At 53.5% G+C, this 26,523-nt stretch overlaps 11 protein-coding genes across 11 annotated transcripts; 3 read left to right on the forward strand and 8 right to left on the reverse strand.

Annotated features, from left to right (window-relative positions):
* Positions 1-398: 398 nt before the first annotated feature.
* Positions 399-1,050, reverse strand: J4E84_008809 (uncharacterized protein; the record flags this gene model as incomplete). The annotated part of the gene is made up of 2 exons (XM_049391378.1): positions 399-704; positions 778-1,050. The coding sequence occupies 2 exons, from the start codon at positions 1,048-1,050 to the stop codon at positions 399-401; spliced, it is 579 nt and encodes a 192-aa protein (XP_049240782.1).
* A 2,218-nt stretch (positions 1,051-3,268) lies between these two features.
* Positions 3,269-4,238, reverse strand: J4E84_008810 (uncharacterized protein; the record flags this gene model as incomplete). Its single annotated transcript, XM_049391379.1, has 3 exons — positions 3,269-3,777; positions 3,825-4,031; positions 4,079-4,238. 3 exons carry the CDS (start codon positions 4,236-4,238, stop codon positions 3,269-3,271), a joined length of 876 nt encoding a protein of 291 aa, XP_049240783.1.
* Positions 4,239-4,793: 555 nt separating this feature from the next.
* Positions 4,794-7,002, forward strand: J4E84_008811 (uncharacterized protein; the record flags this gene model as incomplete). Its single annotated transcript, XM_049391380.1, has 9 exons — positions 4,794-4,920; positions 4,972-5,052; positions 5,103-5,310; positions 5,490-5,617; positions 5,669-6,094; positions 6,145-6,210; positions 6,283-6,342; positions 6,390-6,435; positions 6,483-7,002. The coding sequence occupies 9 exons, from the start codon at positions 4,794-4,796 to the stop codon at positions 7,000-7,002; spliced, it is 1,662 nt and encodes a 553-aa protein (XP_049240784.1).
* Positions 7,003-7,480: 478 nt separating this feature from the next.
* On the reverse strand, positions 7,481-8,328 carry J4E84_008812 (uncharacterized protein; the record flags this gene model as incomplete). The annotated part of the gene is made up of 2 exons (XM_049391381.1): positions 7,481-8,084; positions 8,141-8,328. 2 exons carry the CDS (start codon positions 8,326-8,328, stop codon positions 7,481-7,483), a joined length of 792 nt encoding a protein of 263 aa, XP_049240785.1.
* A 609-nt stretch (positions 8,329-8,937) lies between these two features.
* On the forward strand, positions 8,938-10,488 carry J4E84_008813 (uncharacterized protein; the record flags this gene model as incomplete). The annotated part of the gene is made up of 1 exon (XM_049391382.1): positions 8,938-10,488. One exon carries the CDS (start codon positions 8,938-8,940, stop codon positions 10,486-10,488), a length of 1,551 nt encoding a protein of 516 aa, XP_049240786.1.
* Positions 10,489-13,345: 2,857 nt separating this feature from the next.
* On the reverse strand, positions 13,346-13,774 carry J4E84_008814 (uncharacterized protein; the record flags this gene model as incomplete). Its single annotated transcript, XM_049391383.1, has 2 exons — positions 13,346-13,629; positions 13,684-13,774. 2 exons carry the CDS (start codon positions 13,772-13,774, stop codon positions 13,346-13,348), a joined length of 375 nt encoding a protein of 124 aa, XP_049240787.1.
* Positions 13,775-14,168: 394 nt separating this feature from the next.
* Positions 14,169-14,774, reverse strand: J4E84_008815 (uncharacterized protein; the record flags this gene model as incomplete). The annotated part of the gene is made up of 3 exons (XM_049391384.1): positions 14,169-14,329; positions 14,396-14,653; positions 14,714-14,774. 3 exons carry the CDS (start codon positions 14,772-14,774, stop codon positions 14,169-14,171), a joined length of 480 nt encoding a protein of 159 aa, XP_049240788.1.
* Positions 14,775-15,294: 520 nt separating this feature from the next.
* Positions 15,295-17,294, reverse strand: J4E84_008816 (uncharacterized protein; the record flags this gene model as incomplete). The annotated part of the gene is made up of 3 exons (XM_049391385.1): positions 15,295-15,563; positions 15,626-15,739; positions 16,985-17,294. The coding sequence occupies 3 exons, from the start codon at positions 17,292-17,294 to the stop codon at positions 15,295-15,297; spliced, it is 693 nt and encodes a 230-aa protein (XP_049240789.1).
* Positions 17,295-17,510: 216 nt separating this feature from the next.
* J4E84_008817 (uncharacterized protein) lies at positions 17,511-19,393 on the reverse strand (the record flags this gene model as incomplete). Its single annotated transcript, XM_049391386.1, has 2 exons — positions 17,511-18,535; positions 18,745-19,393. 2 exons carry the CDS (start codon positions 19,391-19,393, stop codon positions 17,511-17,513), a joined length of 1,674 nt encoding a protein of 557 aa, XP_049240790.1.
* A 1,793-nt stretch (positions 19,394-21,186) lies between these two features.
* Positions 21,187-22,501, forward strand: J4E84_008818 (uncharacterized protein; the record flags this gene model as incomplete). The annotated part of the gene is made up of 2 exons (XM_049391387.1): positions 21,187-21,759; positions 21,809-22,501. 2 exons carry the CDS (start codon positions 21,187-21,189, stop codon positions 22,499-22,501), a joined length of 1,266 nt encoding a protein of 421 aa, XP_049240791.1.
* A 467-nt stretch (positions 22,502-22,968) lies between these two features.
* On the reverse strand, positions 22,969-23,420 carry J4E84_008819 (uncharacterized protein; the record flags this gene model as incomplete). Its single annotated transcript, XM_049391388.1, has 2 exons — positions 22,969-23,147; positions 23,309-23,420. 2 exons carry the CDS (start codon positions 23,418-23,420, stop codon positions 22,969-22,971), a joined length of 291 nt encoding a protein of 96 aa, XP_049240792.1.
* Between the last annotated feature and the right edge of the window lie 3,103 nt (positions 23,421-26,523).

Genomic DNA, 26,523 nt, shown 5'->3' on the forward strand with positions numbered 1-26,523 from the left:
AATCTACCCTTTGTAATGGCAAACGTCGACGAGACGCAGCCGGGCAACAAAGATACAGAAACACCGTTCTGTAACCAACAAGTTTTTCCAATAGGAATAGCCAGAAATGCGAGACCCAGAAACACCGTTATGTGCAAACCGCCGTTAATGCGTTAGCGCTTGTAAAGCAAGGACCAAAGCGCTCTATCCGGAAATGATGTGTTTTTCGCTATAATTGCAACGCCGTTGCCCCGTTCAAGTGGTATACCCAAGATGTCGAAGAAGATATCGTGATTTATACAGGGAGAGCCGGTGGATATCGAGAAGAAGAGGATTAGATCCAGGTAGCCACTAGCCTAGCAACACAGACGCCGCAATGTTGACCGAATAAAGACGCTCGGCCGCGTGCCTGCAAGACTTTACCAGCGTCGCGACATGAACTGTTGCTGCATCTGTCGGTTGGGAGAGACAGAGGGAGGTGGGCTAGCAACAGCGCGTGTCGAGGGGTCGACGATGGGAATGGCATTGCGTGTGCGCTGGGCTAGCGGCTGGTGCAGCTTGGTTTGCGAGTTGTTCTGTTGGAATCCGACGGGCGTGTACGGGTTGGGAGCCGAGGACAGGACAAACGAGGGGGTCGGCTGCAGCTGGTGCTGAAGCGGCGACTGTTCAGGCGAGCCGCTCGATAGCGACGAGCGGTCTGAGCCGGACGAGTGGATAGATTGCAACTGTTCATCGAGTGTCAGCGCCGGTTCAGGCGGAGTCGACGACATGGGCGGGTGGCAAATAATGGCGACTTACATCATCCTCGGTGAGCAGGTGGAAGGGGCAGAACATCTCGTCGTCCTCGATGTCGAATGAGCGGGCGGCCTCGAAGTCGCGCTTGTATGCGATGAGGGTGGGGGGCTCGACGTTGAACTCCTTGGGGGTGCGGACTTGGCGGAACTGCTTGTTGTGCTGCTGGGCCGAGATCCGGGGCGCCCTCCGCGATCGGCCGCCGTGGTGGTTGTGGGTGTGGGCGTTGAGGTGCTGGGGGTGGTGCTGCTGGGCACCGTAGTTGAAGAATTGCGACATGTTGGCGGTGGTGGTTTGTGGTGGTTGTGGTTGGGATGACTGTTGGGCGGGGAGGGGTTGTGTTGTAAGCCAGGCAGGGCGACCACAACAAAGGCGAAACAAAGGGGTATAGCTCGGAAAGCGGCGGGTAGCGGTGGTGCAAGATGCAGCTGCGGTGTGCGAGAGAGATGCGGGTGGTTTTAGTTATTAACTACGGGTATTGCGATGCGAGGCTGAGAAGATGTGGTGAGAGATGCGGTGCAGAAGTGCGAGGAGCAGGAGGAGCGAAAGGGCTGGAGATGAACAGGCTGGGTCAAACGAGATGTGTGGTGTCCGAGTGCCTCGATTTTAGTGCGAGGCCCGCCTGATTGGCTCGCAGCCCTGCTAGTTCGCCACTCCAGCGCCCCCTTGGACTCGAAGCGCTCTAGCGCCGCAGGGATTGGCCGTTAGCGCCCTGTGCACGCTTCTGCGCTGCGAGGTCAGAGACGCCGCCAGGTGTGCGCAGACGGATCGCCTCCCGGGCCAGCGCCCTCATCCCTCCTGCCTCCAGCATCGAGGCAGCTTGGTTCAATAGTCGGCCACGCCTATCGCGCACTCCTAGTCCACCTAATCGATAGACTCCAGATAGACTCAGATGAGGATGCGCGCAAAAGTAAATCCCGGGCGGCGGCGCATCGTCAAACAGCCCTTATGCGACACATGACGCTAGGAGCTGCCAGCCCAGCGAGGCTGTGAGCTGGCTGGCAAGTGACCACCCACCGTCTTCTGCGCCCTGACCGCTTCTTCCGCACCTCTACCGCCGTCGCCAGGGGAATGCAGCCTGCCCATCCGAGCCACTGCCACCACCGCCTGTCCCCTCGAGGCCGCCCTCCAGAAGCCTCCGGGACTGGCACTTGCGATGCGGCCGCCCTTGCCGACGACTGAACGCTAACGCACCTGTGCCTGCGACGGCCAGCAGCAGCTTGACACCGTGGTTGAGCCCATGCCAGGATTCGCTCGTGGCCGCCGAGTCCCTGCCGACGGCGCCTGCCAATCCCTACCATCACGACGCACTGCCCATGTTCTGGAATGCCAGCTCAAGCACCCGCCTGTCCATGAATCTGTTGAGACCACGACCACCTGCTGACCAGCGCGACACCATGCGAACATCTGCCTCTGGTCCACGCCGTTGCGCCTCCGACAACAGCGTCTAAACGCCGACGGCCATGCGAGACGTTTTCCACCCGTCAGTGTTTCCGAACACGCCCGGGCTTCATCTCGTGTGACGTCCCGACGGCTGGGATGCCGCGCCCTGGCCAATGGGACGCCGCCACTAGCTGAGACCAAAATAGCGCAATGTCTTCGTTCTGCCCGGCCCGGACGCTCGACGGCCTGTCCAGTGATCGACGGTCTTAGGCAGGCTGTCGTCACTCCATCTTGGTGTCATGTCGTCGTGACGGTCGTGCTATGGGTACTTCATGACGGGCATCGCGACCTCTCCATCGGACCCTGACCTGACCATCGTGAAGTGCCGTGACGTCCATCACTCGCAAACATTTCTGCGACGGGCCAAGCTTTCTCGCATGAAGAACCACTTCAGCTCGAAACACGCTCATTTGATCGTCTCTCTACCCTGTGAAATGCGCAACTCGACGCGAGTGTATTAATTTATATGAAAGCAGGCGAAGTGCATGTATTGGATGCATGTATTGGATGCATGTATTGGATGCATGTATTGGATGCACAAGTGATGTCGATGGAAAATCCTACTGTGAGGCTGCTTACTGCTTAAAGTGCTGACCATCCCGATAAGCTCGCCGACAGGGTGGCCGCAGCTCGTGGTGGCACTGCGGAGTGATACCTGGGGAAGCCCTATGCTGCGGCGGGTGGCGCATGGCCGCTGTGATTGACAAGCAATGCATGTCCGCGAAGCCGTTTCGTCTGGCACCAGGTCTTCGGAAACAACAACGGTCGAATGTTTGCGTACTCGAGAAAGAGCTAAACGCGTCACCTGTTACGTTGGACGTAGAGCTGAATAATTTATGTGAACAAGCAACCCAAAAGTCTTCATTAGTGTTAGGGCAATTGGACCTCTTAAGTTTATCCTACGGAAAGCTACAAAGAAAAAATAGACCTGCTCGCGTATGTTGAGCTTGTTGGCTGTACGGGATCCATACAGTGCTCATAATACCGTCGAGCTGCCAATACTCAAACCCCACTCATCAATCTCCAAAGATACCCCTTCGAGCCAAGCCAAAATCTACTTGTCCAGACCCCTTGCCTTGACAAACTTCGCAATCTGGTCTTTGCACGTCTTATCGGTATACGTCTCCCAGACTTCATACAATGATATCAGCTCCTGCGTGCACTCAACAACAGCCTCGATATCCACACTGCTCTCAGCAAGCCAGTCGACGAGTTTCTGTATTCTCGCCTGCATGCCTTGCCCACCGCGCGCATTGCCAAGCGTCTGGAGAGCGTTGTTCATCCCGGCTGCATTGACTTGCGAGCCGATGGGCTTCAGGACGACTGCCAAGAACATCGCCGTGATGGCAATGACATGTGGTGCGTGAAGAAGCGGAAGATCTGTGAGATAGTGATCGTTTATGATGGACCATGCTAAAGCATTCTCTTCTTGCGTCAGCTGGAACTGGGTTTGCAGTTCCGCGAGGCTGCGGTATGGGTGGTGGAGAATTAGTTGCGAGTTCATCTCGGAGATGAGCGTGAATTCGCACTCGCCAATCTTAGAGACGTCGTTGAAGGATGTGTCTGAAACTTGTTAGGATTGTTTAGTGAATGTGGATGTGATGACTTACCCCAGCAATGCCGTGCTTCTGCCAGTACCATTCTGATGTGCTGCGGGCATTCCTCCATCTTACACGCTAGGTACAACGCTGTTGCCAGAACGAGCGCTGGATTTGTCCTTCGGATTTCTACCTTGGCGTAGAAGCGTCGGACGTATACTTGAGCAGTAGCCAAAGCTTGCTGTCGAATTCCCAGTGGTCTTGCCATTTTAGACAATTCTAAAATATATCAGCATAAACCCGAATTACCAGGTCACGTTACTGACGATGCGAAAAGTAAATGCTGAGATGCCGCCGATCTGGCAAAGGATATAGGTTGACCAGGTTTCTCTCTGCATCTTCCATTCTCTTTCGTTCAAGTGCCAGCTCTTGCTTTGTGAAAGTCCAGAACTTCCGCTGGGTTGACTCCCAGTAACTAGACGACATGACGGCGACCGCGATACAAGAAATTATACTGTGAAGCTGAAATTACTGATTTGCTCAAGCGACTGTTTGATGGAGTCGTATGCGCTTCGAGTGGTGCGATAACCCTGTCGGATGTCTTCTCAACAGTGAACGCGATTTCGTCAGGCTGATGATAGTTTGATAGTACGGACGCCGGTGAACCAGTAGGCCGGGTACACGGCGACAGAAAACGAATCTCTCAACGCATTATCGGATGATGATCGATATGAAGTGAGTGCGCGATGTGAAGCGTAGAAGGGGGTGTCGGGGTTCAGACGCGGTGTCCAATCAGATGCGAGCGAATGTACGGCTCCTGTCGTGGCTTCCCTCGGTGTTGCGGCATGGGAAGCTAGCCTCTTTCAGCCGCCCTCTCCAAGCTTTGAGACTGACCTCATACCCCACGTCGAAGCCTATACGAGCCCGTGTCCCTCCCAGCCAGCCATTCCTCTCGCAATTCACCTCGCCCGGTGCCGATAGTCGCCCTCCCGTGTGTGTCGCGACCCTCAGCCATGATAGACCGGAGATAGCAGGACGACAATGGACACACAGAGCGCAAGCGTTGCCGACGGCAGGGTGGACGAACTATGGGCAACTCTCGACACGCGCAAACAGGGCCATCTTGACCTCGCAGGCCTCAAAAAGGGGCTGCGGAAGCTGGATCATCGTAAGAGAGGATGTTGCGCGCAAACTTCAGGCCGCTAACCCGACATTGTAGCCTTGAAAAATGCGGACCAGCTCCTGGACGAGGTGATGCAGGCTGTAGATACCGATGGGAATGGAAGGATCACATACCAAGGTGGGTGCCTTCTCTCTGACCGAATTGCACGTGTACTGACGCGAATCCAGAATTCCGCAAATTCGTACACGAAACCGAAAAGGAGCTTCAGCACCTGTTCCAGACCATCGACTACAACCACGACGGCAAGATCTCCAAGGACGAGCTGCGCTCAGCTTTGCGAACGGCCGGCCTCACAGTGCCCAACAGTAATCTCGACAAGTTCTTTTCCGAAGTGGACACCAACAATGATGGGCACATCAGTTTTGAAGAATGGCGGTATGTACCCAGTCGATTTGCGGCTGCACAACGGGTGGAATTGGAGTGGCATCACACACGGTGGAAGCGCGAACAGACTGAGACCATTGTCGTTTGGCCAAAAACTGCGACAAGATCTCGAGATGTGTTGCATGGATGTTGTATTGAGGACTTTCGTGAATCTTACTAACTATGATTAGGGACTTTCTTCTATTCATTCCGGTCAGCGCACCATCCCTCGGCGCCGTAATGTCGTACTTTTCCGCCACCATGAAAGTAAACCAGGAAGGCGACGTTGCCATTAGTGACGACACAATCCAAGGCCTAGGTACTACACAGCGTTTTCTTCGTTTTTTCTTTGGTTCTCTTTTCATTGTAGCGCACACACCGCCCTACAATCCCCTTCCGCCAGAGCCCAGCGCGCCGCTCGACATGGCTTCTTCTACTTCGACACTTGCCTACCAAGGTACCCTCCCGCCACGGTCTGCACACGAGACGAGCAGCGCTCCTCTCGAAGAGATACGGGCAGGACTTATAGAGAGCTTAGGAACCATGCTGATTGCTTGTGTTCCCAATCCAGGCTATTTCGTGGCGGGAGGCGTTGCAGGCATTGTTTCTCGCACCTCCACTGCTCCGCTCGATCGTTTGAAAGTCTACCTCATCGCCCAGACCAATGTTGCGGAAGAAGCTGTCGTCGCCGCTAAGCATGGCAACATTGTCAAAGCTGCCATGAATGCTTGGAGGCCACTTGCGACCGCCACCAAGGAGCTCTGGCAGGCTGGCGGTATGCGCAGTTTGTACGCTGGTGAGTATCTGTCACTGCTTTCTGATGACTGGAGTTGACGTTTTCCATAGGAAACGGCTTGAACGTCGTCAAAGTGATGCCGGAATCGGCCATCAAATTCGGGTCTTACGAGGCAAGTATAGTCAAATAAACCAACCGCTTCCCCTAACTCGCGCAGGCTGCGAAACGCGTCTTCGCTAAGATAGAAGGACACAACGACCCCGCCATAATACATTCGTGGTCGAAGTTCGTCGCTGGTGGTCTAGCAGGTGAGTTCTGGTGATGATGTAATCGGACTAGCACTGACGTTCTTCAGGCATGGTCTCCCAATTCGCCGTCTACCCCATCGATACCTTGAAGTTGTGAGTAGAGTCAAGATATCCGTTCAACTCGCGCTAATCCAACCCAGTCGCATGCAATGCGAGACCGTCTCTGGTGGCTTACACGGCAACCGACTGATCTGGGCCACAGCAAAGAAAATGTGGAATGCCGGTGGCATACCCGCATACTACCGCGGTCTACCCATGGGCATCGTCGGCATCTTCCCCTACGCAGCCCTCGATCTAGGTACATTCGAGTACCTCAAACGCTACGTCGCCCGCCGCAACGCGAAGCGACTCGGATGCCACGAACAAGACGCCGAGCCAGGTGGCTTCATGACAGCAGCTATTGGTGGTTTCTCCGGCGCGTTCGGTGCGAGTGCTGTTTACCCGCTCAATCTCCTGCGAACACGACTGCAGAGTCAAGGTACTGTTCTGCATCCGCGGACGTACACGGGCATTATGGATGTCACGAGACAGACCATTGCGGGTGAGGGTGTAAGAGGGTTGTTCAAGGGTCTCACGCCGAACCTGCTCAAGGTCGTTCCTGCCGTCTCAATCACATACGTCGTTTACGACAAGTCGAAAAAAGCAATCGGCCTGCCGTGAGGCAAGAGGGCCAACACTACAATGTTCTCAAATCATGGGATGGAAGAAGATTCCCACACCAAACCACAAGACTGCGAAAAAGTTCTTGTCCCTTTGCATATCAAAATACAGCGATACCCTTCGAGCTTTATAAGCATCACTACTAGCCTTTTTCTATCTTTTCTTCTTTTGCATCATGGCGCGGCGTTTGGGCGTGGGTGGTTGCGGTGGACGCAGCTTGGTCTCGGTTTGGGGATGACATAGCTGCTGAAGTAGGGGTTATGTGTTGGTGGGAGTATATGTATGCTGTAGCGGTAGTGGTAGCTGTAGTATCAATGATCAAAAGTAAGATGTCTCATTCTTAGTGCAGCGTAGTGTTAGCAGCCTATATATCTCTGAGTATACCATCTCAACAAAATAACATATAATCCCTCCCTCCGTCTCACCCCCCAAAAAACGCCGTCCATCTAACCCAAACATAACGCCCTCCCCCACCCCCTCATTTCGTAATAACAATCAACAACACCAAAATAATTATCAAAACCACAATAACAGTCAAACTCCAATTCTCCCGTGCCTTTCTACTAAACCGATCCAGCCGTCCCCTCGCTCTCACAAACTGCGCCGCATGCCGATCCACCCCTTCCTCCACATCATCCAGCAACATGACCTGCCCGTCTAGCTCATCCCCTATCTGCATGGAGAGTTCGCGCTGCCGCCCGATGGACGCGCCCAGGCTGTCGAGTTGGCTGTCTTGGTCTGCGATTACGCGCGAGTGGTATTGGTGGATTTGCGTGTTGTCGAGGGTGGATTGGTCCGGGGGGGAATCTGAGGGGTCGTCGCGGTAGGGGAATAGGGAGGAGCGATTGGGGTCGTCGGATTCATCGGAGGTGTTGTCTGAGAAGCGGACGGACTTTGAGGTTTGGCGCGTGGGAGCGGGTTTTTTGGATTGGGCGGCGGCGAAGTCGGAGGTTAGGGAGGGGTTGTTGGGGGAGGTTAGGGTTGGTGATGTTGGTGTTGGGGTGGATTTGGTGGTGGGTGTGAATTGGGCGGTAAGTTCTGCGAGTTGGGTGCGTAGGCGGGGGAGTTGTGATGTTATTGATCTAACGATACATTAGTAAATAATATTCCTGTATAGAGAGATGTCGGGTGGGCTCACTCGTCCGACGTGTCTTGGACTTGCGACTCCAGCGACTCGATGCCGGAGCGCAATTGCTCCAGCGAGCGCGAGATCTGGCCATCTTGGCTGTTGGAGGGGAGGTTGAGGGAGAGGGCGCGTTGGCGCTCGAGTAGGGAGAGCTTGATGTGGTCGGCGAGGAGGAAGAGCTGTGGGGGGTTGGTGGACATGGTGGCTGTGGTGGGTGAAGGTTGGTTGCAGGCGGTGGTGTAGTGAGTGGTACGGGGGTCCCAATGCGCCGGAGATGGTACGCGCGAACGATGCGAGGGAAAGCGCGAATGGTTCTGATGATTACGAGTGGATGCGACTATGTACAGCAATCCATGGATGTGAAACAGACACACGACGTTGCAGCTGAAGCGCGAGTGGAGATGGCAAGGCTGCTGCACTCCAGGAGCGGACCGCTGACGACAGGCCCACTATGCCGTGGCTGGGCGGCTGGGGCATCATTGGTGGGGAGCGGCCAGGGCTGCACCATGTCGCTCTGTCGCGCAACCACCAAGCCACGGCATGCTCCCTTCTGCTTCGGGAGAATGTGCCATCCTGACCGCCCGACATAGTCTTTGCTTCTGGCGCTCTGCAGCCCGTGGATGACTGGCAGAGCGGCCATCTGACAAACAAACCCCCCACAGCCACCTCGATCGACACTTAAGAGGAGACCCGAGACAGCGCATCTCACCGCCGACTGCACCTGCCCCGACGCGAGTGAACGCGACTCTCTCACATAAGCGTCTATCCGTCGCCAACTCCCGCCAACCCTCCACACCAAGTCCCCCAGCATGTCGTCGCCAAGCCCCATCCCACCCCCGAACGACCGCCGGTCTTCACGCTCGTCGCGCTCGTCCAGCAACGCCAACTGGACTGGCTGGGCCGAGGAGCAGCATGGCGGAATGCCCGTCGGCGGTCCTCCCAGCAGCCCCTCGCCCTTGGCCGTCCGCGTCTCAAACTCACCCTCAACGAAGCGCCGTCACAGCCGAATCGTCAAAGTACCCCCCGAGTTCGCCAACCTCGAATACGTCTCCACGCCCGACAGCAACCTCACCTGCCTCATCTGCCACGCCCCCTTCGATAAGCCTGTCCAGCTCTCCTGCGACCACTACTTCTGCCGCGAGTGTCTCGATCACGCATGGGCACCACAGCATAAGAGGACATGTCCCACGTGCCGGCATGCTGTTGAAAGCGACAGTGACATTCGCCCGGTGCCTAAGATTATCGAGACGATGCTGGATGAGCTTGTCGTCAAGTGCCCGAACACCAAGGCAGGCTGCAACTGGGTCGCCCAACGCGTTAATGTCAACGACCACGTCATGCTGTACTGCGAGTACACGCCTGTCGAATGCTCTGCCGCGGACTGTCGCTTGCAGATATCGCAGAAAGACTTCCACAAGGGCTGCTTGCATTACACCGTCAGCTGCGAGGACTGCCACGCTTCGCTTCTCAAGAAGGACCTCGAGGAGCACCAGCGCAGCCTCTGTGCTAACCGCTTGACTACCTGCACGCTCTGTTCGGCTGAGATACTGCGGCTAGACCTCAAGCCTCACATCAACAACGACTGCCCGAAACATGTCATATCATGCCAGGGCACCATCGTCGGATGCAAGTTCCAAGCCGAGCGTGCCGACGTTGTACTCCACGAACCAACCTGCGCAATGGCAACCATGGCGCCCCACTTCCGCGAACAGCAGGCCCGCATCGAGAGGAACGAGGCGCGAATGGAGCCCCTGACTAGGAAAGTCGGCATCCTCGAAGACGGTCTCACCAACATCACAAACTACCTGTATCCCGCCAACGGAAACGACGCCTCCTTCCCTGTTACCGACCCCCTGGACCCCAACGACACCGACCCCCAAGCACCCACGCCAGACTTCCGCCTCCCACCCGCTTCATTTCCACCCGTCCCACCAGGCGGAAACGACAATAACAACTCCGCTCAACCTCCTTTCGACTCCCAAGTCCACCACCTCCTCACGCTACACGACTCCCTCCGCGAAGAAGTATCCCGCATCTCCAATGCACTCACCGACCTCGACGGCCGCACCAACATGATGATCATCAACGAGAGCCAGCGCTCCAAAGACGAAATGCTGCACGTCAACGCCGCAATCAGCAACATGCGCATGCACCTGCAATGGGTAGTCAGTGCGACACTCCAACAGCGCTCCAACGCTACCGCCACTTCCAGAACACCAGGTACCGCAGGCGCAGGCGCAAGTGCGAGCGCCGGGAGTAACGCTACACGTGCGGGTAGTGCTAGGCCTGGTCCTAGTGCTACCATGCAAGGGCCCTTCCGTAGGTTGAGTGACTCCAATAGGCAGGATACGAAGCTCTAGTGTTTGTGGTGGTAGTATCCCCTTCTTTTTTCTTTGCGTTTTTATGATGGAAATGGAAATGGAAATGATCGCAGGTTCGATCTATGATGGGATGGATATGTCTTTATGAAAAGTGTTTTTACATGGCGTTTAGGGAATGGGGGAAAGGGGTTGGGATCTTGTACGACGGATGAGATCCTGGGTGGGATTAGGTTTATATACCCCTTCTTTCTTTGATATCGTGGGTGCTGCTGGCGGAAGGACTGTCGCGGCAGGAGCTGCTACTGCATGGTGAGGATGGAAATTGTGAGATGGGATAAAGAAAATAGTACACAACAACAATCACGATACATTACATACATCAACTATCATGAACATGAATTCTTCTCGTTGTTTTGGTGCACGTGAAGTCGTGTATGCCGTTAGTAGCAAAGTCGTGTCGGCGGATCATCGGTGACGTCATGCATGTGGTTTTATCGGACCCTGTATGTACCTGAAGATCGATTACGAGGCTCAAAATAATCCTGGACGCAACGACTGATCTTCACATATCTCTGCAGCTTGACGTGTTCTTTTTCTCTTTGCAATGGCAGGAAATACCAGTTCTGACATTTTGATTGTGAGTTTTCTCATATTTCTTTACGAGATTGTTGTATGCGTGGACGTTGGCAGCTGGGAATCCACGTACATGCGACGGACATCGCGTCTCATCTAAAGCGATGAATGGAGCATGGGAAAGAGATGGGATCCAAACAACCACATCACCCCATGTCCCACAAATCAAGGACGTACACGAGAGGAATTGACTAACACCACCACAACAAAAGGCGGGCGCAATAGCAGCCTTCACAGTAGACCTCCTCGTCTACCCGCTCGACACAATAAAAACGCGCATCCAAAGCCCGGAATATGCTAAACTCTACACGGATACGCGGACGGGGAAAGTGGATCCAAAGTTGTTCCGGGGTGTGTATCAGGGGATTGGGAGTGTGATTGTTGCTACGTTGCCGAGCTGTAAGTGAAGGATTTCTATATGGGGGTTTGGAGGAAGAGGGAAAGGGAAAGAGTAGGGATGGGAGGAATGAGTAAGGAAGATTGTTGGGATGAGGGAAAGAAGAGAAGGGAAGGGAGGATGTCATGGATGTCAGGGATGTTAGGGAGAGGTTTGATGAGCAAAGAGTTGGGAGGTTATGTGTCGTTCGGACGGAAAGAAGATGTCTGCGAAAGAAGGCATCTGCGAAACAAGAGGAGAGTTAGATATTAGGGGAAACGTATACCTACTAACCACCCCATCAGCAGGAGCATTCTTCACAACCTACGAACACACCAAGTCGCTATTTACACGTCTGAATACGAATACCAGAAACGAAGCCATCCTCCCCATAGCCTTCGTCCACGCCTCCGCCTCCTCCCTCGCAGAACTAGTTTCATGCGCCATCCTCACCCCCGCAGAAGTTATAAAGCAAAACGCGCAGATGGTCTCTTCTACTTCTCAATCGCAGAATGCTACGTTACAAACCCTGGGTGAGTCCCTCTGTCCCCTACTCCTTATCCACTATCCCCTGTCCCCTACCCACCACACCCATCCCCCACACTCCAAACTAACATCCACCCCTCCCCATCCAGCCAAATTCCGATCCAACCCCCTCGCCCTCTGGCGCGGCTACACCGCCCTCGCCGGCCGCAACCTGCCCTTCACAGCGATGCAGTTCCCTATGTTCGAGCGGCTCAAAGAAGGGATTAAGAAGTACAGAGATGAAAAGGGACTAACGAGAGGCGGGATATTTGAAATGGGCTGGATCACGGCGCTGAGCGCGGGGAGTGCGGGGGCGGTTAGTGCGGTGATTACGACGCCGGTTGATGTTGTTAAGACGAGGGTTATGCTCGCTGCTGCTGAAGGACCGGGGGCGGGGGATGCTGGGGGTGGTGGAGGGAAGGGGAGTGGGGGAGGCAAGGTGAATGGGGGGAACGGGTTGGTCGATGCCCTAGGTAAATCCGCGTCTTCCCCTAAAGACACGATGAAGAATGCGGCGAAGGACGCGGCGGATTCGCTTAACCCGATGAAGTCTTCGCCCTCGCAGTCGAAAGGAAGGAAGAGTAGTTGGGCTGTGGGCAAAGAGATTGTAGAGGAGAAGGGGTTTAAGGGGCTGTGGAGAGGGGGTGCGTTGAGGGGTGTTTGGACGTTTATCGGGGCGGGGTTGTATCTAGGGGCGTATGAGAGTGGGAGGGTTTGGCTTGCGGGGAGGAGGGGGGAGAGGGTTGATGAGGATGATCTGCTGTAGTTGGTGAGATTAGAAGGCGAGACGTGAACTGAGGTGCTCAGGCTGCGGACGTTAGAATGGGCGAAGAGTGTGATGATTGCGGTCTCTCTCAATTAAAGAGTACCTTTTGGTAAAGAATGGTGATGAGTTGCGGGAGTTTTGAGTGGCTCGTCGTCACTCTGCGTGTTCTGGGCGAAGAGAAGAGTCGAATGACCGGACAATGACGTACAGTCAGCACACGGGCGATATTGAAGTCATTGAATATCATTCATCCATTTGTAAGGCTTTGATAGCTACCAGGTAGCCCAAGCAGTGTTATGTCTAGTCCATGTGTGGTACGAAAGATGTAGGCATGATCATCCTTCGTATCCCCTCTAGCAAGTTTCTTCTAGCGAATAACTTGGAAGAGTTCCAGCTATTTACAAGATAATTTTGAAGAAGAAGCAGATCTTCAAGGGTTAGCTAAAGCCGCTCGCTTTGCTTCAGGCGAGCCTGGCATCCTGCGGAAGACGTCCCTCATCAACTCCCGGCTGTCTTTACCGGTGTTGTCAGACAGAGCATCGAACCCCTGTTTATCAGCTGCAAGTATCTGTTCCTCTATGCACAAACATACAGCATTAGCATTGTACAATGAGCCAGTCTTGTGAAATGTGGATCAAAGACTTACTCAAGAGAGGGGCCACCTTCTGCTGCAAGATCTCCAACATAGACTCCAAGCCATCTCCAACAGAATTCCTCGCATGAGCCGAGAAGACGACTTTGTAGTCGGTGCCGATCGGCGCATTGATTACGAGGAGATGAGCTCTGTAGCGAGAGGTACCGCCACTCTTGTCCAGCGCGGTGATGATATCGAAGTGTGAAGATGGCGAAAGCTTGTCGGCGTAGACGATACGGGCGTGAGCTGAGCAAGTTAGTGACTGACTCAAGATATGTCAACAGCTGCAACCGTACGTACACATGATCCTTTCCTTCATCTCCTTTTCCCACATGATGTTCTCGTGCTTCGTGCCTACGGGGAGAAACATCTCTTTCTTTGGTGCGAACATGGTGCTGCGGTAGAGTTTCGAAAGTGGAGGTGGGAGAGAGAAAAGCTGGAGCCTGTTGTCGCGCGAGAAGTATATTGTCAATTGCAAAGCACGACGCACTCCCACCTACCGCTCTTGTTTTGAGCTAGCCCGATAAGGAGACAGCAAACAACCACTGAGCAAATTTTCAACCTTTCTCCAGGCAGACACTGACTTGTGGCTCAGCATGTTACGAACAAGAGTATGAGAAGTGAAGTGGTCTGCGCGATGGAATGTTTTGGACGATGAGTGACATTGCTAACTATCCAGGTGGTGGCGTATACATTTCCACTTTTCTGCATGTAGACCGTGGGAAATACGCGTTGTATCTTCCCGGCTATGCCCTTCCAACCGGCCAATGCTCTTTTCAGAGCTCCTACCTGGCATGGAACTTCATCCAGAGATCACCCAAGGCGTCCCTAATCCTCCAGCGTCGCGCGTCTTCGACTGCGACTTCAGCGTTTTTGACTTCACCACCTATAACGTCGTAGTACACTGGTTTATCTCCAGATACTGCTAGGAGATCTTTGGCCAGCTCTGTATCAATAACAGTTGATTAGCACGTAACCTTGGAAGTGTGTGTATAGTAGCTGCGCGACTTACCGAGACTACGACCCAGCTGATCTTGCATCTGCTGCTTAAGAACTTCGAGACCCCGGGCAGTAGATGCACTCTCTATAGTAATGAGAATCTCCATGTCACCTCTCACAGAGGGTGGTGACTTGTAAACGATGAGGTGGGTGTCGACACCGTCCGGGGTGGAGGTACCGAAGCCGCCGATGGTAAACTTTCTAGTGCTGTAGATGACGTCGAAGACTGAACCATTAGAGAAGCTATCTTTGTACGTTGCGCGGGCAAGAGCTATAGCAAGAAGTGTCGTTAGTATCTAGCGACAGAAGTAGCTTGATAGAGGATGCTTACACACGATCTGCTCTTTCATCTTCTCTTCCCAGATGATGGTCTCGTATTTGGACATAGCCATAGTGGCGATGGCTACCGAGTTCAGGGTGACGTGTGGTTGTTATTTGTCGGGAAGGGGGAAGTAGAAGGATTGTAGTTGTCGCGTTGGAAATTTCTTTTTGGGGTGCGGAGAGTGCAACTCACCTTCACCTCCTCGCTTGTGGCCTCGGAGACATGAAGAGCCCACAGTGCAAATTTCAGGCACTTTGGAAAAAGACTTTAGGTGATCGTTTTCTAGACGAGTCATAAACTGGCGGGCTTTCGTCGATGGCTACATTACTATCTAGCAGGTCAAAAGAGACTGAAACTCTCGGGTTATGCCTGTTGTTTGTATAGCGACCAAAATCCCATCTCTATCTTCTTCGCCAACCCTTCCGATCTGAAAATGTCTGGTTCGAAGTCCACGCTGTAGGTTCAGATACGTAAATATCTGTGTAGAGGCGCATCACCACTTCCGAGCTGGTGGTAGCAAGTGTTGGAGACCCGGTGAAATCCTTTCCCTACCTTTGTCACGACCTAGATTAAAGACAACCAGTCAGCATTTACACTTGAGTTTTTTGGGTGCGGCGCTTACGGATCTTGAGAGTCAGGCGGATTCTAAGCTTTTCCAAGAGAGCGTCCAAGCCTTCCTCGACAGTCGCCATCTCATCGATCGAGTGAACTAACTCCCACTTTTCCACCCTAGAAGGGCACTTGTAGACGACAAGATGAGTGTCGAAAAGAGTGATGTCCTCTCTCATAGTATTGGCTTGGATGACCTTGAAGACCAAACCATGAGGGTAACCTTCGGCGCAGAGTGCGTGGGCGTGACCTGTGCGACGACCATGAATTAGTGTTCGATATCATCAGATCAAATACATGGATTATGCTTACACAATATCTGTTCCTTCATCTCCTTCTCCCATATGATGGTCTCATACTTGTTCATGGCTCTCACCTCAGTAGACGCAGACTGAGCAATGGCAATAGTCGCAGACTGGGTCATCGCTGATAATCAACCGTATGAGTTGTAGTAGAAGAGTAAAAAGGAGGTTACGCGAGAAGTCTCTGATCTGAACATTGTGCAAAGCGCGACTTCGGATTAACCTTCACCTCCGCGCCCGTGTACTCAGCTAGTCCACACTTGGCAGTAACAAACGCTCGAAAGTCCAGAGCCAATGTCTTCATCAAGCCGTGGTCATTTCAGAAAAAATATCCATTGCACGGCTCGCAAATGGACATCCATCAGCGACTACGACTACGATCAGGACTGCGGCTACGACCACGACCATGACTACGACTACCACCACGAGCACGACTGCGAGCGCGACTACGACTACGGCCACGACTACGACTATGACGTCTCTTCTCCCCTGGGCGATAAGAATCTAAATCTTTCCTCCGGCTGCCCTTCGCCACGTTCTCAACGTCATCATTCTTGCCCGAAGTCCCTGGCTTACCATGCGGCTTATCAATCGTCCGTTTTAGTCCCACTCTCAGCGACTCCAAAAGACGACTCAATCCCTCCGCAACATCAACGTTGCCGTCGACAGAACAAGCTCGTTCCCACTCGTTGCTTTTGTTCGGCCGCTCGTACACGATCAGGTGAATGCTGTAGGGCTTTTCCTTGTCTTTTTCCTCTCTAGAATATGTGTGGATAACATCATATTCTGAGCCGTAGGGGTAGCCGGTCAAGAAGGCGCGGGCGTGAGCTTTGTGGTAGAATGCCGTTAGCGGCATTCATTGACTTGTAAGGTATGGGATGACTGGGGGTTGGGAGCTGGGAGTACGTACATTTGATTTGATTCTTCAGTTCTCTCTCCCACAAGATGGTGTCGTACTTGGACATGGACATGCTGAGATGTTTCAGTGGAGGGACGGTTGTATGTGTGAGGGAGTGTCGAGACGGGCGAGTAAAGCGGTTGAAGCTATGTTATGAAGCGTTCCCGGAGAATAACGCACGAGATATATTCGCTACTGTTCGCAAATAGTGCTTGTTTAGCCAGGTAGCAAGCGGTCCATGATGATTAATATACGTTTCTAGCATGTACGATTAGTGTCTCGCAACACCTCAAAGAGAGGGTCGTGGGAAAAACAATCATCCTTGTTCACCTACGTAGCCGTTCGAGAGCACGATACACAGTACAGCGAGCGCATGTCCTACACCTCACTCCCCCGAACCAGGCTGCCTAGACTCTACATGATTCACGCTACGTCAGCACGAGGCCCTTCAAATGCCGCAGTGTAACTTACTTATCATATCCGAAAGCCTCGTTTGCAGTTTCCTCATAAGTTCCTCCAAGCTTTCCTTCTCAGTAGACTTCCTGTCAGCACGCATAACGACTTGCCATTTCTGTGATTGCGACAACTCATCCAGCGCGATGACATGTAAGACAAAGCCTTTGTATCTTTGACCCTCGTTAATGAGATCGATCTTAGTGGTCACGACTTCGAATACAGTGCCGGGGCGGACTTGGTCGATGAACACAGCGCGTGCGTGAGAGAGGACTTTCTTCTTCAATTCGTTCTCCAAAACGATATTTCCGGGTTGAGTTGAGGTCATGGTTGCGGTGCAGTGTGGTGCAGAAGTGTCTCGCAGATCGCTTCTTATATATGGTCGGGAAGACACCTCGTGACTGGTCAGTTTGTTGTACCCTGAGATAGGTCACGAAGAGCAACAGCAATCGCCTCTAAAGTGGAACTCGGTTTCCTTCCATCCTATGGATCTAACAGCCCATAGATCCACCACTCACCATCCACCACCCTCCCCCACCCTCCTCTACAGCATCTTCCCCCTCTTCCTCCTCCCAACAACCCACCTATGCGCAACATCATAAACCGCCCTCGTCCAACTCCTCGTAATAATCTTCCCCTCAAACGTCCCACTAACCCAACTAAACAACACAAGCAACGCCGCACTCAACCCAAACGTCCACCCAAACGCCCGCCAATAACTGCCGACTTCAAACTCCAGCCCCTTGAACTGAATGCTAAAATACCCTGTCATCAGCGTCACAGGCGTGAACAAGATAGTAATCTTAGCAAGCAGCAAAGTAACCCAGGTGAGGCGTTCAACTGAAAAGGATTCTTTGATGGCGATGAGGTTGAAGTTCATCATTACGAGGGACTCTTTTTGGTCGAGGCATTCGGATATTTCGGAGAGGGCGTACAGCTGGATGCGGTCTTTGAGGCGTTCGAAGCGGACACGCGCGGCGGAGCTGAGGGCTACGCCGAGGAGGCTGTCGGCTTCGGGGACGAGGGGGCCGGGAGAGTCGTTTATTACGGGGTGAGAGGAGATGAGGGAGGCGTTGCCGGAGAGGATGTGCGAGTTCTTAAGTGACGCAAGGGTGGCTTCTTGTTTCTTCAGGACGCGCTCGATGATTAATTCGTAGCTTTGGTAGACGCGTTTTAGGACGGCGAGTTGGCAGCCGATGTGGTGGAGTTGGTCGACGTGGGTGAGATTGGCTGTCTGGAGCATTTCTTGTCGGAGTCTGTCAAGCTCGGCGGCGTAGCCGTGTTCGCGGCGGGAGATGAGATCGAAGGTTGCGCCCCAGTCTTCGAAGAGGTAGTAGAAGAGCAAGCCGGGAGCATCCGTGGGGCGATGGGCAGTTTCCTCATCGCTGCTGCCGAGACGTTGGCGGATGGGTAGTTGAGTGAGCGCTGCTTCTCTAAGTGGCGTCGGCGCTTTCGTGAGTTGTCTGAAGACGTTCACAGTATTCCGACGTGTTGTGAAGAGTACTTTCACGTCTTCGTGGGTCAAAGGACCGTTGGAGAACGGGAAGGGGTCTTCGGAGATCGAGATGACTGTTTTATCCTCGCATAAGAGAAGCCAGTTCCATACGCGTTTGCCGTGGGGCACGTCTCGGGTTCTATCCGAGATTATAGGGCGAGTGTTCGTTTCTTTGCTGCGGACGTTGTGTAGCGAGTTGTAGCCTATGCCCATATCTGTTTTACTGTCAGCAGAGGTTTTTCATCTAGGGCCTATGTCTCTTGTCAAGCAAAGGGTAACTTACATCTCCGACCCTGATCGACGGTACTCCAATGCCATACATCGTCTACTAGCTGGTAGTGATCCAAATCTCGGACCAGCTCCAGCTGTGTAGATTGCATCAATTCGGTGAGACCGATACTGGATTCTGAATCCAACGCTTGTTCATTCGCTTGCTTCGCCTTTTCCCTGATCGAATTGGACATGTTCGATGTGTATGATTTGTGGGAGAACACCGATCTTAGGGTCGAAGAACTCTTCTTCATGCGCAAGGATGGGTTATTACGTGGCGGAACGTGATCGCTCGTCATCATGCCCAGCAGTCTAGGCGTGAAGTCGAAGTGAGAGGCTAGCGTTCTGATCAGCTCTTTCTGGTTGGAGGGATTCCAGATGTTGATCCATCGCGTATGTAGTTCAGTCGGTCGTGGCGATTGCAGCAACTTCTTGTACGCTTCGGCGTTGAGATCGAAAGCGCAAAAGGCATCACCTTCATCTTCTCCAAAGTCGATACAGAAATTGCGGCACCTGTGCTCTCTTGTTTGCCTATCGAAGAGGTCGAAGTTCCGGTCCAAATCGAAGTTACGGAAGCATTGCCGAATATCGTCGTTGCCTGTGTCTTGGTAGTATGGGGGCAGGTCCTCGGCAGGTGACGCGGGCCGAAAAGGATATGCCATAATGAGAGAATGTGGAGTTTGTTGGATCGGATGCGACGTGGGTAATTACGATAGGAATAAGCGATCTGTTTGGATGACGAATAGTGCCGAACATCTGAACTGGCGATGTGACTGTAGCTCGTGCTGGGATCTCCGTGGGTATGTGTCGTGTGTACCTTACAGTGCGAGGTCACGCGGTGCGGTTGAGGCGCATGCCGGCAAGAAGTCTCACTCAAGGCAGGCTAAGGGTCGCAGCTGCCTGTGCAACTCCATATCTCTTACCATTTTAGTTTGTACCTGACATAAGGTATCCTCTAAAGGTACTCGCCAGGGATGACGCTTGTGTAGCTATGCGAACCACGGCGCGTGCCTTTTGAATCCAGTATGGAGGCAGCCAACAGGATACAGACCCCTTCAGGTACGGTGCTTCCATGACAAACTAAGAAGAACAGAGGGATGCAGACTTGAGTACGATGCACAGATGCGACGACGTAGCTGGTTTGACCTACGATGAACTTAGCAGCTAGGTCAAGGTACCTAGGTAGTCCGGACGGAGACGTTCGCGCATCGTGAACAGCAGATGATCGATACTGGGCGACACCGTCGAAGTAACACCGCCAATCGGTCTCGTGCGGAAATGGATGCGCAGGAAAGTTACGCAGCAGTCATGGCTTAGATGGAGGATGGTGACCTGGTGTCGCGTGGACTGCATCGAGATGGGCGGCTGACTGGTGGGGTCGGAAGATTGCGCTTGCCCCTATTGGACGCCAAGCGCGCCTCCCCAGATAGGCAAGTTCTGGAAGCCACCGAAGACGGTAGGGTTTATCACAGTCAACGAGTTCAAGTTGAGTTGCAGCTCACAGATGCCGTCAAACTGAATCCGCCCTAATAACGGAAGACACCTGATACATGTAGTGAAGAGATATAAGCCTCTACCGTCTCGAATATGTACAGACGATAGCCCGAAGAAGCAACTGGCAAACCCGTCGATTACGGTGGTTTTCAGTTCACTCTCCCGCATCTTTTTACTTTTCACTAAACCCTGCCTGTAGAACGTGAACACGATCCGGAACAGGGAAGTCTTGGACAGCTGTCGATTGCAGAACCTCAAGGGTGAACTGGGCAGCCCATCCGCTAGGCCTTTGTACCTAGCAAGTGTGCTGCAGCGTCTCAACGAAGACGAGCTATACCATGTTCTCATAATGGTGGGGCATCATCGCGACTGCAGAATAAGGGTTCGATAGCTTATTGCCGTCTTCACATGCACACATGCCACAACATGCAAATACCCACGATCTACTGCTCTATCAATATGCCAGCCGCCTAACGCGATTCATAGCCTTGCTTCGGCCCTTTTCGCTCTGCGCCTGCGGGTAAACCCCTCGACTGCTATATCGACGCCCGGCGGAGGGGAAGAAAGACGAGCACGTGCTCCATTTGGACCTCAACAGCGTTCGCCACGGTTACTCCCAACGCGATGGGCGGCCCACTCGTTCAAGAAGCTGCAGCTTCGCAGAGGCCTACAGCGGCCGCGACGCCCACGCTCCCAGGGTGACGTTCTCATAGGAGGCGCGATGGACTGGCGCCATTTCCTGAGGTATCTTGGCCGGCCAGCCAATCATGGGAGCGCAGGACACCCACGGGATCCTTCTCCCAGCGCTGCGACACAAAAGAGCCCACGCGACACCCCAATGCTGATAATGCACGCCATACATTGTCTCTGCCGTCCCTTTATCCCCTCTTTGTCGCCCTCTGACTTATTCTACGCGCGGGACACAGGCTGAAGACGTTCTATGAGCGCCTTTACTCCCATCATGCCTCGCCCAAACCTCCCTCCGACTCCCCAGCCGTCGACAGACATCACCGGCAAGAGCAGCGCCAATGCCCCTCAATTGGAGACGAGCTTCAACTTGCCACCTGCAGCGCTGGGTGGTAGAGGAAGTGTAGCTAGCTCCTCTGGTAAATCCGAAAATGCCTCAGACTCGTCCTACCGGCCACCTTCCCCGTCGTCCCCAGTCGCGACTTCCAAGCCCGGTCATGCGCGCAAACGCTCCCAGCAGAGCATCATCACCAAGGACGACTATTCTCTCCCGCCGCCGCCTACCCGATCCCGCAAGATCATTCAGATGAAGCCAAAGGATACCCAAGAAACGCCCAAGACCTCGTCCAAAGCACAGGATGCGAAGACCACGACCGCTGCCACTAATGGGACCAAAAGGAAGCAGGCGGGTAACGCCACTGCTGCGGGACGTAAGATTGCAAGGAAGACGGCACACAGTCTGATCGAACGGAGGAGAAGGTCCAAGATGAACGAGGAGTTTGGGGTACTCAAGGACATGATTCCGGCGTGTAGGGGACAAGAGATGCACAAGCTGGCCATTCTACAGGTACTTCCCGACACTCACCAATATCCCACTCATATACTAACACACCCAGGCATCAATCGAGTACATGCGATACCTCGAGCAGTGCGTCTCCGACCTCAAGACCGCCAACTCCCGCCGCGACTCCCCATCCTCAGCTACATCCGAGCTCCCGCCACCACCAGTCCGACGCATGCACGACGAGGACGACGAAGACGAAGAGCAAGACGAAGAAATGGAAGACGCCGTATCACCCACCTACGTCGAGCCACCACCCGCCCAATCCAAATACACCTTCGCCCAAGCCTCACCCGCCATCTACCCCTCCGACCGAAGCGTATACACACACTCCACCACCACATCCCCAGCCATCATGCCCCACGATCATCGCAACGGCCACTACTCGGCGAACCCCTCCCCCGCGTTGCGCCCGTCCGACCCACACCACTACTCGCTCGGGCCAGCTTCAGTCCGCTCCACAGTAACTTCGCCTTCGATCCACCCTTCGCCTGCTTTCAGCGCTCACACACCTTCTGCCACACACTTCAGCAACCCTTTCCATAACGGACCTCCTAGTACGGGACCGGTAGCTGCGCCTGGCTCGTCGCATGGCTCTGTCCATTTCGCGTTGACGTCACCGGCGTTGAAACCTCAGGCTGATCGTGAGGACCAGGAAGCTACAGAGGCGCTGATGATGTTGAACACCGACCGTCGTAGCTGGAGTGGGGCTAGGGGTATGAGTGTTAAGGACCTGCTCAGTGGATAGGTTGTGTGTATGAGATGTATGATGAGCGCTGTGGCGTTCAGATGGGTTAGCGAAAAAGGGTATTGGGTGGACGTCTGTTTACTGTTTTGGCGCTGGTGGTTTTTATGCTGTTCAGCTCTTTGAAGCTATGCTCTTATGCTTTACGTAGACTTTATTTGTGTTTACATTTTGTGGGCAGGATGAATGGAGGTTAATGGTGCGGACGACTCGTTTCATGTACGACAAAAGTTGAAGCTGCATACCTCGATGAATATACATACGCAAGACGACTGATATGATGGTTGTTGCACAGATATGGAGAAACGAGTGTATGATTCTATTCTAGTCAATCCCTTCCACCTTCTCCACTCTGCTCACCTCTCTCTCTCTCTCTCTCTCTTCCTTTCCTTCCCGTCTTCCCGTCTCCCCATCCTCTATCCGCTTCCACCCCCAGCATTCTTGACGACTTGTTCCGACCAAGAAGTGATCTAGCAGTGATCACTAACCTGGCTACCAAACGGCTCGTTCTTGCAGTCTCCGCCACAAAGCGTGATGAACTGGATAGCCCCGCCGTTGACGCAGTTGAACAGGGCTTTGGCGCGCGCGTTGGCGTCGGTGGGTTGGCCCGCTGCGTCGAGGACTTGGTAGATGGTCGAGGCGTAGTCGCCTGGGTTGTGTTAGGTGGGGATTGGAGGATGGGGAGTGCAGAGGGGTTATGGGTAGGGGGTGGGGATGGGAAAGAAGGAGGAGTAGGGAGGGAGATGAGGTATGGTGGAAGGGGGGAAGGGGGATGTAGAGATGTGGAGTAGGGGAGAAGGGAAGACGAACCCTGAGTCAAAAGGTTACCCTCGCAGTACGCATACCCAGCGAAACAGTTGTCCGCAACGACAGTGCTAGCCATGGTGGCAGCAGCGAGAATGGCGATCTTGGAGAAGTACATGTTGATTGAGGTTGAAGTGTTGTTCGTTGAACGTTGAAATTGAAGGTTTGTTGTGTATGTATGATGATTGAAGAACTTGTTGGTGTGTGATGATGGTCCTCTACTCGGTGCATGCTACCTCCTTATATATCCTTCTCTCTGTTGTTCAGGCATCCCGTACTCCCCATCGATACTGCACGATGATGCTATTCGTATCCTCTGTGTCTTACTTCTTCGTCACCGGCGGCAAGGGAAGTGGTTTGCCTGGTGTCTTGGATTCGGACCGTGTGTGCAATGGTAAGGCGAGATGGGATGGGGCGTCATGGTCGCAGCGAGGATCTTTGCGGTACTGAGATCGAGATCGTCATGGAAAGGCTGAGAGTCTCGTATACAATTCGAGCCTTTGATGTTGATTGCTTGTTCAGGGTCCAGGTGGGACGGGGCGTAGGTGGAGATTGTGGATCGCGATGTGGAGTAGAGCGTAAGACATCGTGGAGAGTTTAGAGAGTACAGCTCGTTTCGTATCCACTTGCTCGCAGGCTGAGCTCGTACAGTGATGTTGAACAGGCAGGTGCTTGGAATAGACTGGCGCAACAATTACTCTTTTCGTAGTGTTGGCCCCCGATACCCACATATCGATCGTTCTCGGGTCATCATTCCCTTCAGTTTACTTTCAAACCAGCCATTTGAGGTGACCGCCTAGGCATCACTGCGTGTGGTGCCAACTGAGTGTCTTAATCCAGCAGCTCGCGATTCCCTATGGGGATTCAACCGGATGTGTAACGACGGGTCTGTAGACGATGGAGTCCTCGTTAAGCCGGCAGCTTACAGCATCTCTGGTGTTCATACAATTCGGTCGAACGTTCCTAATCTCGTTCTTTGAAGCGTGTCTCTTTCATCCTACAGCTTCCGGCACCTACCCAAGTGTGATGTGTTTGCAAGAACACATGATCAACGGCTTAATCCAGCTCATCTCGACAGACCTCGTACCTTGCGTCTTCTGCCATGATCAATAAGCTGATATCGGCGATTTCCCCGGACTCTTGCGCCTTACGCCCCGGTTAGTTCGATCGTAAGCATACGAGACCGACCAAGTCGATTGGCGCTTTGTGGTCATCTCCGGAATGAAGTAAGACCAATGGAGTCCGTTATTATTACTCCCCCGCTCCAGCAGACCTGTACGTAACACAGGAGTCTCCAGCATCGACAATGGTAGGTTGTAAAGCATCGGACGTCGTCTCATTGAGCCGCTCGGACGCAGTCAGCATAAACGAAGCCGCTGTCGATCTCCCAGGCCGCCGACGCGCAGCCGTAAACTGGGTCCAGGTTAGGGACCATTGAAGGCGCATCATTGATGTGTCATCCAATACTAATTTTGGTCGTCAGCCTGTCTTGAAAGTTGCTCCGATCTTACGACCAAGCGCTTGGAGCTGGAGACGATGTACTTGGTTCCCCACAGATACTCTAGGGCTGCCTTGCGCTAATACGGGGCGTACTAGAACTTTTCATCCTGGTGGTCATGGAAAGACGTAGGTGGCAGAAGGTCGAGCTGAAGGACCCGCGTTCGTGCATAGAGTGCGCGATATTCGTCTGGAGGTACCTTCTTTCGTATGTTCAGGATGCACCTTCCTAAGTGGTCTGCTAACACCGGCAGCTGGAAGGGCCCGTGCCGTGCCGTAGGATCCGTATTAACGATCATAAAGAGGAAGAGGTGGGATCAATGTGTCCACGATAATCGGTGCCTGGCGGTGGATCGCGAGAGTTATGACGTGTGGTCGATGTGATCGAAGGTGGTCGCTGCCGCGGGTCAGACTCGGCGAGTACGATGGCTCTAGCGCGCCTGCCTTGCCCGTTGCCAGGAAATTGGCATCCGTCTCTTCATATTCTTTGATCGCATCTGTCGCAACGTTTATCGAAATTCATAAGTACAGAGTGCTACTGTCTTTAGTATGAGCAACTAGGGGTCTAGATGCGGCGCTTCTCTGTCTGGTTCTACCGGCAAGCGCAGGATCCGAGAGGAGAGCCGAGTCTGTTACGGACACCATAGACCTTCGCGACCTCCCAATCTCAATTTCACATTTCCTTTCGCAGATTTCAGACTTACAGTCTATCAGCTTGGGTACTGCACGACCTTCGTCTCCATGCTCTGGTGCTGGCTCTCGGCTGTCGTCAGCATCATTAACCGTGGCATCATCAAACGGCGGTTTGGATATGACAGCCGCAGTAGCACCGTCTCCGAATAACTTAAAGGTAACGACATCTCACCATTCCGCAGAATACCGCTTCTTCCTTTTCTCTCTACACTGTCTCAGCTCCGAAAAATCTCGCGATGTGACGGTGGTTGCGCAGCCGGCACTGTAGCTGCGAGTATGTGAGGCAACTACGAATGTGTCGCAGTGCAGCCCCATAGAATATGGCGATCGGTGACGATCAAACGTAAGGTAAAAGATAGTAGTGGTGGGTGTTTTCATTGACTCTTCTGTTCACGTTTATCGCTTGCCGAGTCCACATTTCATTCAGCTTCGCGATCATCTCAAGACCGACGGCGACATCTGTAGCGAGGATACGAAGAGAAGGCACTATGGAGATTATGAGGACTTTTCCGACATTGATGGTATGCCTTATTTCGATGGTTAGCTCCGGTCGGACATACGATCGGTCTTTGCCTGGGTACGCATGAGCATCCACACCATCTGTTACGCCCTTTCGAGAGTCATACCACCTGGAAGGGCCCAAGGAGTCTGCAGATTGCTTGGCCCCCACCAAGCTTCCACAAGCCAGCCGGCTGGCAGGGGTCGGATTCCTCCCCGACGAAGTCCCGGTGCCTATTCAAAGCCGACGCACCGCAATTATCATACGCACCGAAAGACCAAAGCCACCAAAGTCAGCTTTCTCGCATCATGCTCTGATCGCGTCAGAAGAATGCGACTCAACCAGTAACGCGCGCGGGTGGCCCCGTGGGAGTCAGAGCGAACGGCGCGTTTTTCCCCGCGTCGCTGTCTCGCGCTTTCGCTAACGCCGTTCACCGAGATCATGCCCCCAAACCTGGCTTAGTCTTGCACGAGAACCTCGGGGTTAACGGACAGAAATATGTTCAGGGTGCGGGCAGAGATGGGGACTCATT

This window comes from Alternaria hordeiaustralica, assembly GCF_023758085.1.
Source record: "Alternaria hordeiaustralica strain BMP 2776 chromosome Unknown scaffold_24, whole genome shotgun sequence".
NCBI lineage: Eukaryota > Fungi > Ascomycota > Dothideomycetes > Pleosporales > Pleosporaceae > Alternaria > Alternaria hordeiaustralica.